Source organism: Lingula anatina, chromosome 5, assembly GCF_051362555.1.
Source record: "Lingula anatina isolate TDL-2025a chromosome 5, LinAna3.0, whole genome shotgun sequence".
Lineage (NCBI taxonomy): Eukaryota > Metazoa > Brachiopoda > Lingulata > Lingulida > Lingulidae > Lingula > Lingula anatina.
Window position 1 is genome coordinate 5550675 of NC_141771.1, and position 15056 is coordinate 5565730.

Genomic DNA, 15056 nt, shown 5'->3' on the forward strand with positions numbered 1-15056 from the left:
TTCAGCCTATCAAATACCGGTGTAACAGTAATCCAAGTCCCCCAGGAACCGAGGTCCTTCTGTAGGACTAACATTACTTGGGAATAGTAGTCCTACAGGGACTTAGGTTCCTGGCTCATAATTATAGTAGGTAGGACTTGTATTACTGTCGGACTTTTATTCCTGTTACACCTATGACAGTAATAAAAGTCCGACCATTTGAAAGTCCTATCCTTAGCAAATAATCCTGTCAAATGATAAAACTATAAATGTATGTGAAATCCTTCTTGTGAGCCATATATGAGAGAAAAAATGAGAGGTTTGCAACTTCAGCTCGTCTGTGTAGTGGTTAGCGTGCAAGACTACAAGGTAATAATTCATGAATCCTTCTGTTGCATCTATGGGTTCGAGACCTACCTTTGACATGACCTTACTCCCCCCCTTACCCCTATTTATTACTTGTAGCAAATTGTTTAATGGTGTTTTTAATGTCTAATATGTGTTTGAAATTCCGTGCTAATTACATTTACAACTTTTTTTTTGTTTTGTCCTTTAAGTGTCAAAGCACCAAAATAGCAAAGGGTTATTACATACTATTATATACATATATTGAAATTTTCAATTTCTAAACTGTCTTGATTTTTCTTAAATCTCAGCCCATACTTTCCAAGAGCAAATTTCCATCGAGTTTGAGAATTTTTTTAACTTCAGCGAGTGTAAACCGAAAAAAAATCTAAGAACGGAGATCCCGCGTTTTGTGTAAAGTGATTTTTCTCTTAGGAATAAGGTTTTGAAAAAGAGAGAGATGGAGAAAAAATAAGAATTTCGACGCAAAACACAAAAGGTACACCCCAGTAGAAAAGGACATGAAATAATATACACTTTACACATACCTCAAAGGATGAAAATAAGAAATGCCTTTGGATGGTGCCTTATTTTGTGAAAAAAAATATCGAGCAAACCAGGCTCATACATATTGTGCAATGAGGGAGGCGTGCGCCAAAAATATGCGTTAACACGTCAAAATTTGCGTTTACTACATGTAGATGAAAAATGCACATAAACTGCCTATCGGAAAACACTGTAAAATATAAAGATAAAATGTCATATAAATATAATAAAGCAAACGTTTATTATATCTTTAAAACTAGTATGTTTCTATTTCTATTTATTTATGTAATTTCTTGGTGTAAACTATATAGGACAAGCGTTACTAAAATGTTAGGAACGCACGTCCCATTAGGACGTGTATTACTACACGTAGGACTTGCACTACTTGGGAGCCTTCGTCCTACGGACATTGAATCCTAGTAACGTATGTCCTAGGACTTCCATTCCTAACAATGCATGCCTTAGGACTTGCATTCCCAGGACTTAGTGTCCGGGCGGACTTGCGATACGAGGACGTGCACTCCTGCCACACCGGCAACTGACTGGCTAATTGGAAGCGCAAGATGCGCACCCTATTTAGGGCCTTCGACGTAAGCAGTGGTTGCTGTACAGCAGAAGATATGGAGGTGGCCGGCAGAGATACTGCAGAGTACATGAAACTTGACGGTATATGTATTAATTTTTGTCTAAAAAAATGTTGGATTCGTATTTTAATTGTAGGCCTGTTTGGTAATGTAAATGGTACTTACATGTAATGTTTCTTAAACATATTATTATATATTTTTCTAAAACATATTAGAAACCTATTTTATTTTTGCACAAACATTCCACATGCTTATGTCATTATCAGCGAAAGTCAATAAAAAAATACCAACATTCTCCAGTAGTATTTAAATATGTACATACATTCATGCATTTTATTTTAAACGTGCAGTACTGTATATACATGTATTTCAGAAGAAATTCTAATTGCTGTCAACCAACCGGCTTAAATGTCTGTCACGCCTAGTATAGCTGTTAGGGGGTAGTTATCTTTACCCCTAGCTGATTCGGTAGGCGTGACATAGATTTAAGCCTGTTAGTTGACAGCAATTAGTGAGACTCCCCAGAAAGATAGATCAATCCAAATATCTGTGGGAACCAATGCGTTTACCTAGTTGAGAGGTTTGATTTCTAAAGATTCGACAGGAGAACGTAAAGGCACATAAATTGAGGATGAGTTCGTGCAAAATCACCTCATCAGCATGAAAGAAAGCAAGTTCCGAAAAATATGGTTTGATATGCTTTCTTTAAGATTTCAAATGATGGATATTGATGTAGATACATTTGTGTCTCTAGATGAACCTGCTTTTTCTACAGTTTCAACATCCCTTCTGAGCATTCAGATAAAATATTTGACATCATGGACACTGACAATGACGGCTTCATCTCCAAGAAAGAGTTTGTTCACGCACACACTGAATTTTAGTCTACAGAAAATACTGACAACAAATACAATGAATGCTTTGGTCCGCTCACTGACATTGAAAATTGAAACGATGCTTTCTATTACCAGTTACCAGATACTTAAAATGATAATTCGGTTCATTAAAAACGCAATATAAACTTAAATGTGACATGGAATATTACATACCAATGTTCTAGACGAACGTCCTAAATATACTAAATATATGCGATTTATTAAACTAACAGAAACAGTTGATGCCGAATAAGTTAAAGCACAAATTGAACAAAGTCATATTTGGATCTCAGTACGTACTGTTGCAACAGAATAAGTATAGAAACTTGGTAACATACAAAATGATTTTAACAATTGTTGAGGTTGAGGGTGAAATTTTTGTTGTGAGACGATAACAGCAGTACATAAAATTTATACCATTATATCTTAAAAAAATAAATTTTAACAGTGATGTATTTCAAATATTCCATATATATATATTATAGATCTGTGTTTACATGCAGTCACCCGTACCATTGTTATTGAATATACAGGGTATTGTACAGTAAAATATGAATTGACAAATTTAACCATTTGTAATATCCTTAACAAATATGTAAAACGGCCAACCATATAAAGTCATCCACGGTGGAATGAGGGGTTGAAAAAAATGTCCATTCACTGAGTTAACAACAAAAAGCGTGACAGCACTTTGAACGCAGCCATAATTAAGCCACAGTGTTTAAACAACCTAGATTTGTGCTGTTCTTCCATCGCCTTGGTTGTCGTCACTTGCATTAGTATCTCCGTTCTCAGTGGCACGAAAAGGCTACTTATCACATGCGTCATTGAAGAACTCCTCGACGTAGAGCCGCAATGGCGACCAAAGCGACGGTTCCATCTCCCCCCTCTTGAGTTTCATGAGCTGTAAGAATCACAAAAATATTTTTAAAAAACACATCCATACCTTGTTTCAAAGGCTACAGCATTACAAAGAAATTTGGCGTTTGATTGGTTGAAAGCTTGGCGTGATTCTTTGGTTTCATTCTTTCTGAATTAAATTCATAAGACAAACAGGCCGCCGGGAATTTTCAGAATTAATCCATACAAAATCATGAAATAGTTTTCACAAGTATATACGTCAACTCACTTGGTGTCCATCCTCAGTATCTGTATCTTTCTTTCATGGCAAAAAATGAATACTTCGCTGATTTAAATTTTTTGCTTAAATCAAACAGTCAAATAAAAGTGCCATTTTAAAATAGTGTTTTACCTTGGGAATCAAAAGCAACAAAACCGTAGTTATAATAGCGAAGAGCGTGAAGCCAGCTACGACTCCAAAGTTGACACTGGGCTCTTCTTGTACGAGGACACCTACTGGAACTCCGACAACAGTCGCCAAGGCAATGATAACCATAGCAAAACCAACCAGACTGCTGTCACCAGTATCTGTCTTCACCGTCATCACCCTAGAAAAATAAGAAACTAATGCAAATATTACGTTATATCAAATAGCAGTATAATAATATAAGTAGAACCGAAAGTTGTATCCATGACGTAGGCAGAAACTACAGGCCCTACAGGGAATACAGTAAAAATTTCTGAAAGTAAACTTGAAACATTATGTCAATAATGTGTTTCCATGTTGTGTCTGACATGATTCGAAGGTTTGAAAGTGTTCTGGATGCGACAGATAGTGTGTTGGATGTTACGGTGTACATATTGGTTCACGTACCAGGTAGGCCAGGCCAAGCAAACAGAGACCAGCAACAGCAGACCTTTGTACACGATAAACGCAATGGTCCAGCCCATAGCGCTCCCGCTGTGACATTGGCGATAGAAGGTCTGATACCGCACCATCTTGGCACCATCTCTCTAATATTGAGAAGGAACGGGAGTAATATTATATTCAAGACAAACTGTGAGACAGCAGCTGAGCTAATGTACTGGTCGCACATGTGCCACCTTTGGTACAATATCAAAAAAGTACAAAAGCAATGTGACTTTGAAAAAAAAGACCAATTACCAACCTGATAAGTAGTTGAGTCAAAAAGCAATATCTTCTCTTTCACAAAGTACATATACATCGTGGAGACCACCAGTATGGTCAACTTACAATTTCGGGTAAAAGCCTATCTTGCACCACGAGTGGGTCAGTCAACTGCCAGATTAGCAGCATCAAAATATCAATACCCAACAGTACGGCAACTCCAGACAGCATGCGCAGTTCTACTTGCAGACCCTGGCAAATATATATTGTACATAAAGATCCGAAAAGAACAACTGCAATCGTAACATTTTAGTTTGCCACATTTAAGATGAACAACATAGGCCTACAATGTACGTGGATATATGTGTGGTATATGTAGGTATATATGAGTGGCATATATGTGAAATAGCACGGGCTCTGCAGCTGTAATTAAAGCATTTAATATAGCTTGCTTTGTTGATAGTGGATGTGTCTGCTTGGGTTAATCCTTGTATTTGCCTGCAATCCTTTCTATGTGAGTGTTTTGGATTTCACGAGATGTGACAGCCTGCTGTTCGTGAGATTTAAGTGGATGCACAGAATGAGTTGACCACTAAAAGTCTTAGTCATTTTTAGTTAGCTAATAACTATTGCATTGTGTCCCACATGCAGTGTGCTGAATACGACAATATCATGTATGCGAGAATTCAACAGCTGTGGCAGCATGCAAGATGTTAATAAAACGCTGCGTTTAACTCAAAGCAAAAAATTACATTAATGAAAACTCACCCAATCCTGCTGATAACGAAAGAGTCGATACACTCCCCACATCTTCAGCAGCATGGTACCGAACGACAGTGTAAACCCAGTCACAAACAGCCAGACAAAGGCATTGCATGGCGACGACAACTCTGTCGCATTGCCTGGAACAAATCATCTGGTTTTAGAATATATGCCTATGTATAGTATGTAATGCAACTAAGGTACCGTTTAGAATAGGGACTAACTAGTCAGGGTCAAATTTGGCCGACCCACTTGAAAACTTCCTGACGGGATTAACTATTCAGTGTCTGTCAGAGGATACGATGACCAGCTTTGTAGTGGGTCGCCATCAGACTATGTATGGGGCATAAAACAAATGTGATAATTTTTTAATGCAACACGGTAGAAGACACCAACACAGACTAAAAACGGGTTACTAAAATTCACAGCCCGCACAGAAGTGTGTTTCTTTTAAACAAGGTAGCAAAGCTGTCAAATGTACAGACGAAAAACAGAAAATAAAGATGCAGAAAATAGGTCACCTTGTCAATTTTGATACAATAATAAATAATGCTTATAACAGCACAATCAATCAACACTAAAATTTAATTATGTACAAAAGGTAACATGGTCAATAAGATTACAGTTTCAAGACCATGAGAGTTCAAATACACATAATGAAAATCTCAATATCTGAAAAATGTTGACAGGCCATACAATAATATTACAAAATGTTTAAAGACATAAAGAACAATACTGTTGCTTATGTGGAAAAACAGAAAATGTACAAAGCTTCTACTGGATGGGAGTTAAAAGTCACATCTTGAAGATGCCAGTGTTTGAAAAATAATTTTAAAAAAACATAACAAAAATCTCCAATAAAGCTGTTATTCAAACTTTTAATCTAGCTGTATTAACATGGTATGAACAACCCCATTGAGTTTGAGAAAAATATGGCACTTTTATTCATTTAAAGCATTAATGTTGGCGTTGCACAAAATAGTTTTTCTTTTGTAAACTTATTTGCAATATTGAACAACATTTACCTTCATAATTATCATCAATTCCTAATTATGTGACACTGTTAAGTGAGCTAAACCTATGGGAGTTTACAGGGAAATCTCAACATGTGTGTTTTATGTAATCTCATTTCTTGGCCATTTGAAAGTTAAGTAGGTAAGTGGCTTAATAGCTCTGAATTTAGACAGTAATTACCCAAGTGAAAATTACACACTGACCACTATCCATATAGCATCATACAGCACTCTCTGAAAATGAACCTTTCATACAGAACAGCACTGCTTCCAAAACAGAACATTGATTTTTCCAACAAAAGCTGCACTTCAGTCCTATAAACCTTTTCAGTAAGTTTGAGAATCATAAGTAACATCCTGGCAGCTGTGTCCAAAATAAAGTTTTCTTCAATTTTGATGCAACATTACATTTTGCTTAACAGCATAATGACAATTAAATTTTAATAATGAAATAAGAGCATCATGGATATTCTGAAAATGTGACTTCTTCAAGCCCATGGAAGTTCAAAGGCACACTTTGAAAATGGCGATATGTGAAAATTTTAATTCTTAAAAAAAAAAAAAAAAAAAAAAAAAAAAAAAAAAAAAAAAAAGAAAAAAATCCAGATAAGTTAACCATTAAGATAGGTCTACCATATAAAGCTTTATTTTAGTCATATGTTACTTTTCTGTTTGAGAAGAGCAAGTGACATGGTTTTCCTTTAACGACGGCGACGGCGACGACAGACGCAGGTGATGGCTATATGTTTGGTGACGGTTAGATGTGTCTGTACATAAAAAGATACATTGAAATCGACTTGCACGAATGCTCACCTTGAAAAATGACACCGACAGCCAGGAAGATGCATCCCAGTGCAATGACGCTGTTCATCAGTGGCCATGAGTTTTGAATTAACCTTAATATTAAATTGTATTGTGTTAGTTGTGATCGTGTTTGTCGTTGTGACAGGAATGGTAGTCCTGGGAATGGAAGTCCAGGATATAGGGTCCCATATGATCAGTACATGTTAGGGTAAGTCGTAGTATTGGAGCTAGAATACGGGACGAATGTCATCTGTACAAAGTAATTGGAAATTTACTGTCATTCCTGTCACACCTGTGCTTCTGCAGTCAGAAAACATATGAATGACAATTAGTGCAATAAAACTTAAAATATCATTCCCATGTGAACAAAAATTCTTGAAATGGATCGCTTGTTGGATTCATTTCAGATATTAATCTATGGTTGATTAAATTTACACACTTAATGACAGTTAGGTGTACGCATTTCTGCCAACACTGGTTCCAATACGTACTGCGTCTTCCATTTGACGATCGTTACTAAAAGGAACACAACAGTGATAACAATTGATATCACAGCGATCACAGTAAAGGTTATTTTTAGTTCATCTGTGACAACCAGTACTTTTCGGACCGTCCTGTACCCAGATTGAGGTATGGAGCCACCTATGGAGAGAAAAAAATAATGCCTTACACAGCTGCTCAGAACACATCGGGTGATTATACACAGAACTATTAACAAGACAGCTAGTCCACTTGGACGACCCGCCACCCTCCAAATAAATAAATAAATAAAGCCCATGCGAAAGCTGCGTGGACATCAAAGCCAATCCCAACATGGATTCTACAGATGGCTTCCACTGTGCATCAGCAGGGAAGTTAACATTTTAGCTGAAAAAAATCACTGTTTATGTAACTTTCCTTGCCGAAACGGAATGTTTTTCCCTATTCTGTTAATTAAAGACAGACGCAAATAAATAAACGAAGGCGAAAATATGAGGAGATAGATCTATGAAGTCGACATACTGCTTGGGTTCAGACAATAAAATATTGGTGAATGAATTTCAATATAAGTTTGGTAATAAGTGCACTCAATATGTAGAACAACCGCAGAACGCACCATGAGAATACCACAGGTCACTAATCTTCCCCGACAACGTGATGTTCCGGGATTTCTGGTCATAAATACCAAACAATATAGCTGTACCGTCTGAAATCAGAAATAGGATACCAATTAATCATTGATTCTAGGATATAAATAACTTTACATGTAGGGGGGCATAGATAAAGAACTAGATGCACGCATGCATCCCTTCTTCTTTATTACACTCACACACTCGGGGAAACGCACACACAAACACAGACGCACTAAAGCAACTGAATTCCAATGTATGTTTAAAACAATTTCTCCACGGTTGTTGAATGTTTCGGCATGGGCTCACTGGTGTACATGTTATTTTTGGTATTGCGTATTTAAGCAATTAAAAATTAATAATAATAATAATAATAATAATAATAATGTGAGTGTTTGTTTGACCGGTGGCAGTCGGGGAGGAGGTGGTTGTGTGTGGTTTTATTACATTACATCTGGATGCGTGCTAAAAACCTACTTCTTATTTGCTCCATAGACAGCCAGCTCATTCGACTTCCATGTGGTGAGAAAGACACAGGACCCTTGAAAGAGAAAAAAATGTCATGATGTTACATAAGCAATAACTTTTTTTTTTTTTTGGGGGGGGGGTAGGGTAGGTTGAGCACGTGTGTCTCCCTTATAGTGTAGCTTACAAGTTACTAATGTAGTACTCCTTCTATATATCTCCCATGAAAGTATAACTTTCGATCCGAGACAAAGTCAGGCAATGTTCCATCTCTGTGCTCTACAAGTGAAAATCATAGAAAATGATTTTGTCTTTGACCCCACCAGCAACTTACGGAATAGTTAATAGAAGTAAACAATGATTTCACTCCAAATATGTCTCTCTGGAATTTGAAAATACATTAAGAGCTATGACTTGCCTACTGTTTTTTAAAGACGATAATAGCGAAAACACAAAACAAAGCCCCATTTCAGTGAATCTTGTCAACCAACTCTTCACTTACACTATAATACATCTGACAAACCTTGAAATACTTACCGACGCACCGAAGAAGTTGGTGCGATTCATTTCTGGCACCAGAGCATCCGTCACCGTGCCCAGATCGGTGTACTTGAAGTTGGTGATTACTCTTGGCGGAATACGAGGAAGACTCTTGTTTAAGGCCAATGCAGCCGCCCATATGGCATCATAATTCACTTGATATAGTATTCTTCTGGTGTCGTCATTGAACCAAGCCTGTTCTTTCATTTCCCTCAAAATTTCTGCATGATCCTAAAAAAATACGCGCCCGTGTATATACATATATAAAAAACGTCGCTTGTCGACGGAATTTACTACTCTTTAAGTTCATAAGTATTCCATCTTAAAGAGATTATGTTTTGTTCATATTATGGCTTGAAACGCGTGCACGATATGTATATGTTTGTGTGCGTGCGCGTGCATTGCTTCTGTGTGTACCTTTACTGTAAATGGCCGTATTGGTTCATATCCAACTTCGCTAGCATGTTTAGCTTCAGCACGGAATATAATGAACTGCCCTTCTGCCGCTTGGACCACCTGCTCTGCGTTGCAAGAGAGTTGCCCTTTTCGATGCATGTTGGATGCTAAGTTGCGGTAATCTTTGACGTGTTGCACCAAAGTCAGCCACACATATTTCTTTCCAATCAAACCATATTTGTATGCCTGTTTGAAAAAAAAAACAAAACATGATTAGCAAACCACATACTATGTCAAATATATGTTCTATGTCATTTTAAAAGGTGAGGAATATTGTGTTGGATACAGAGCTGCCATATACAGATGCTATCATACGGTACATGTACCCTGTATCACTCTATTTCCCCTTTCAAAAAAACAACTTAATCTAACACTTTAATCTTTCCAAAGGTTAGGCACGACTTTCAGGGGGAGACACAAGAGGGTCAATTTTGGTCTGCTCCAGTCAGTCTCCGCCATTGATTTGATTAAAATATATGTCAGCAACAGCAAATAAAAACTGATAGCAAATAAAAAGAGAAATTGTAAGTACAATTGAAAAATGCAAAAAAACTAAATACAATGGCATTTTTATAGCATTTTCATTCCCAAGAAGTGTTGCGTGTAAGCGTAGCCAGTTACACTTCGGATTGGATTGTCGTTGTCTAGCTACCGAAGTGACGGGAAGTCCGCTAGGAACTGTAGGTCGTTTCCAACTACTAAATGTACAGGTGACATTCGTCCCATTAACATGTACTAATCCCAAGACTCCGACCAACCCAAACCTGTAGTAATCATATGGGAGCCCGGACTTCCATTCCTAGGACTACCATTCCTGTCAGACAATCCACTCAAAAACATATCCATCTGTTCCTAACCCGGCAGACAGTGTTTATAAAACTAGCGGGATATCTGTTATTTGGCGGCTCGTTGGTTCAGTCCATAACACGCAAGTTGTGCGCTATCATTTTAAACTTACCTGACAAAACACATGGCAAAGCGATGAGCCCTGTTTGTTACTATGATGCATAATTACCCTTGCGTCCAGTTCCTAGAACGACAGAAAAAACTGGCTAATTTTATATGAAGGCTATTGATTGTGTACCAAGTAGGGCAAATATAGGAGAAAGACACCACTGAACACAAAGAATGATGCATCTCTCCCATTATATCTTGGGAAGCTTAATTTGGCTAAGTTTTAAACCAAGAAATTCGTATTGTAGTTAAAATCCATTCACTTAGGCTTAAAGCCTCACCTTCAGTTTTTCCATCACTTGGCCCAGCTGCTCTACTCTATAGAATACAGAAGTGACAATTTCTATACCCGACTGTCTTAGGAGAATTTCCACTTCTTTCGACATCTACTCGGAAAAGAAAAAGTAAACACAGTTGTTCTTCAAAAAATCTAATATTTCTTCAAACAAAAGTATAGGTTTTGCATGCAGACAAACAGCAATTAAGCCGCCAAAATGTAAAATTCGTTTTACTTATTAATAGCATCCGTTACATGAGACTAATTTGACATTTCATGCGTGACACCCAGGCAGATAATAATACTTGAATTCCTATAAAGGCAAAGCAATATTATGCTGTCAGTCCGCTGGAAATGTTAGTACCCACTTACCTCTGTAAACGACCTCTTGTCCTCCGCAAGCAATGCCACGCGGGTCCAACCGAAGCGCTCGACAAAATCCACTTCTATGTTTATAACGTCTAGCAATGCGCCGATTGTCCGGTACAAGTATGGGAAGACGAGTCTTTGGGATAGTATGGTAGACGAGCTTCCGGTCGAAATCTGCAATATACATGTATCTATATAAGGATCTATTCAACATGATTTTGGACCTAGGTGTATTCCCAAAGAGGTGGGCGGAGGCAGTTCTCTGTGCTGTTCATAAGCAGGGTCCACAAGATAACATGGACAACTATAGAGGTATACCCATATTGATTGTATGTAGCAAAATATTGACCAAAATCATGAACAATAGGATATAAAAATGGGCAGAAAGGTCGGGTAAATTACATGAAAGCCAGTGTGGCTTTAGTACAGGTCGGTCAACTATTGATCAAATATTTACATTATCCACATCCAGATCAATATGAAAGGTTAAATACTTTTTAAAATTGACCGCACAAATTGGGACACTGTGATTTTAATCTTAGTCTGTTTACATTTTGTTTAAGTGTATCATACCTGTGTCATTTTCAGTTTCCCCGTGATCTCTCCTATCACATCCGTCTCAGTGATGCTGCCGTAATGGAGCAGTGCCATGACAGGAGGGTCTGTTTTTGACGTCATCAGATCTTGGAGCTTGGCCACGGCGTTTCCAACATGATATACAGATTCCTTTGCAGGCACCTTCAGATAAAAGAAAACAATGGCTTAATTATCAGTGCACTAATTTTTTCAAAGGTAACTACTAAGTAGCTACTGCAATAATGTCACCTGTAAACAAGCCTATATAGTCTATATAGTGCGGGTAAACAAGCCTTTATAGTGTAAACAAGTCTATAAAGCCTATATAGTGCGGGCCTACGTGCCTTAGCGTTCCTTTCAAACTACAAGAAATACATGACTGAACTATTTACAGTGCTAAAAAGGGAAAGGTGAATTGTACATACAACATTAAAGACAGATGGAAATGTTTGAAAGATGGTGTCGAGTCTAGTCGACTGAGGCCCTATTTTTAGAGAAACATTGTTGGGTCGGTTCGCCGTGAGAGACTTACAACTTAAAAGTTGCAATCATTGAAATATTTTTACCATTACGTGAGAAATTCATCTCAACAGAACCCCCACGCCCGACGCCCCATTTTAATTAACAGCAGCAAACTTGTGAAAGGGGTAAAAAATCCCTGTAGAGTAATAACATTTAGGTGCGTCACAAAGTCGACCGGTCCAGTTATGTTTTAACAACTTAAAAGTTGAAGTAGTACCTGTTTAAAACATCTATTATCAAATGAATAATTTTACAGCTTTTCAAATTGTGCACTTTCTGACATATTTTTTCTGCTTTCATATTGAAAATAACAGATTAAAAATACTTAAGACAGACTGAAATTATATTCATCCTTGATTCACATACCAAAAAGAATTAATTATGGGTTAACTCCACTCACCGAAGTGTTTTTGATGACGAGACGCAGCGTGTGCCCTGACAGCACTTCGGGATGGTTGTTGATGTCGTTGAGGGCCAGCTGAACAGGGCCATACATTTGCTCGTTGGGCGTGCCAATCGGAGTGAGCATACCGAAGTAAATATCAGCGCCTTCAGTAACACGGAGACACAGGCCCAATAACAGCGCAATGTTGCCAAACACTTCCATTTTCAAACGCACAAATTCGTATAACAATCTGGTCGTTGCACAGTGTCCGTACGACAGCGTTTACCATCTGATAAACTTCGAAACGGTAATCTGCAGTTTGAAGATATATCATGGAACTTAAGGATAAAAGTGACTTGTCAATTTGTAGATAATACTTCATTCTACTCAATGCCACTATTTTCACAAAAACACCCCCTCACGAAAATTCAGTAGTATCGAAGTGGCAAAGAAACATTAACGCAGTAGTGGTGTAGAGCATATTTGCAGTAGAAATGCAGTATAGCCTACTGCAATTCTACTCCAAAAAGTACATAGGTTTGTACAGAGAGGAGCATTATTACAGTAGATTAGCAGCCTGATAGAAGCATGTTTCAAATATGCTAATTAGCTCCCAAATCGAAGCAGATTTGAAGCATGTTTGCAGTATGATTGCAGGAGTCTACTGCGATGGAGTATCTACTGCGTTTTCATGCGGGTATCATTATTAAATATGTGTCTGGGATTGTATAACACCAGGCTGGCAGCTCCATGTTCAACTTTTGCATGTTTTTCTCTTGCTAGGGGGTCTTGTTGACCTGGTAAACTGGTTAACTTTGATATCTTTGCTAATTCAACACATATTTAAAAATTGGAGACCCATTCTTGTTGATACCAAAGAGGGCTATCGAGTGAAGATGTCTACACATGTTCATTTGTAGTGGACTTCTAGTTTTAAGGGTATAAAGGTCATACTGAGATCACCTATTAAGCGTTATATCTCCTTACGTTCCGATTACATAATTAAATAAGGATATGAAATAAAAATCTGTTGAAATAAGCTTTCTATCGATATGCAACATGTTGGTATATTTTGGCTGGTTAAGAAGATAGCCACCCTGTTAATCGGAACCTTAAGCTATTGTTAATCGGTGTTGAAAATCAGAATAACGTAAATAAGACAAAAATCCACAAATATATAATAATTCATGTCGCCAAAGGTACCGATGAACCTAATGAACAGACCCATTAAAATGATAACATTCATTAATCAATATCATTACATTTTTTAAAAACTTTTTATTAAATATCAATTCATTTCATATTTTATATCACAGTATTATTGATTACTTTGTAGAGTTTACTTAACATTTAAATGGATTTTAGACTTAATATATTTAACATTTAATAATTAATTATTTCAATGTCATTCTCACTTTGATAAGTTTACAACAGATATATACACATTCCTTCTCACTTAATTTATATCATTGTAAAATATTCGCCTCTGTCTTCCAATACAGTTTGCTGGGGAGCCATGAAGTAAGGGCCCTTTACAATGTATGCTGTAGGTGAGCTATCTCACTTAACTCTATATAATTGACAATAAAGCGTAACAAAATAACTACAATGTAGACATTTGATAATAGTAAAGTCACACATATGTATTAAGGTGCACAGAAAACTGGATGATATTTCTGCTCATGATGTGATCCTGATTGTAAATGTAAATTGGACATTGTACTTATGAAATAATGCTTTATTCGGACAAAACTTACCTTGTTTGTTCTGCCTGATATCTGATCCAGCAATGAGACGTCTTAGAACAGGTTTCGCCCACGGATATATTGTCACTATCAATGTCTCTATGGAGACTGAGGTGACACAAATAAAACTATCCAATCACAACCATTCTTAATATAACCATACACTAGTATGTCACTGTTAACGGTATAGCTCTATGCAAATCATGATTTACATTACACTACTTGTTTTGGGCAAGGGTTAAGCAATTCTGCTTGGCTTAAAGACATTTTTATGGCACACTATGTAGAATAACGATGCCAAAACAATCATTGCATCTGATAGCTCTATCTACCTCTCTTTAATGTCGGATTGGGTTGATGCGGTTTTTTTATAATCTCCTTCTTTTCTCTTTGCTCTCTCTCATCACTTCAGCTAGCTGCCAATCACTCTTATTTTCACACATATCATTCTCACACACGATCTCTCTCTCTCTCTCTCTGTAGAGTGACAACAGATATTAAATATATCGACTGCAAATATTTACCAGTATATGTTATTTACTACGGATGATGACAAGTGAAACTATTGGAATAAAAATCCACCAGAATGAGGGCATCACGTTCGTATACATGAAGTTTAGCTGGCAATTACCCATCTTTTTCCTTCTTCTTGCTCTCTCATTAGTTTGTCTAACTCAAGCACGACCCCGTCCCCTCCATCTGTTCCTCATTTCTCTCTCTCTCTCACACACACACATTGGTTCATATCTTGAATAAACCATTTACCAATATTCGCAGTTTA

At 37.2% G+C, this 15056-nt stretch overlaps 2 protein-coding genes across 2 annotated transcripts; both read right to left on the minus strand.

The window, feature by feature from the left end:
* Positions 1–1726: 1726 nt before the first annotated feature.
* Positions 1727–9218, minus strand: LOC147761522 (gamma-aminobutyric acid type B receptor subunit 1-like). The gene is made up of 10 exons (XM_087013659.1): positions 8989–9218; positions 8464–8527; positions 7974–8063; positions 7369–7519; positions 6887–6969; positions 5067–5200; positions 4425–4550; positions 4044–4183; positions 3582–3777; positions 1727–3233 (listed from the first exon to the last, which is right to left on the minus strand). The coding sequence occupies exons 1-10, from the start codon at positions 9196–9198 to the stop codon at positions 3138–3140; spliced, it is 1290 nt and encodes a 429-aa protein (XP_086869785.1). The 5' UTR covers positions 9199–9218; the 3' UTR covers positions 1727–3137.
* Positions 9219–9297: 79 nt separating this feature from the next.
* On the minus strand, positions 9298–12752 carry LOC106154735 (gamma-aminobutyric acid type B receptor subunit 1-like). Its single transcript, XM_087013242.1, has 7 exons — positions 12546–12752; positions 11621–11785; positions 11051–11221; positions 10683–10787; positions 10406–10477; positions 9409–9633; positions 9298–9312 (listed from the first exon to the last, which is right to left on the minus strand). Exons 1-7 carry the CDS (start codon positions 12750–12752, stop codon positions 9298–9300), a joined length of 960 nt encoding a protein of 319 aa, XP_086869368.1.
* Positions 12753–15056: the final 2304 nt, after the last annotated feature.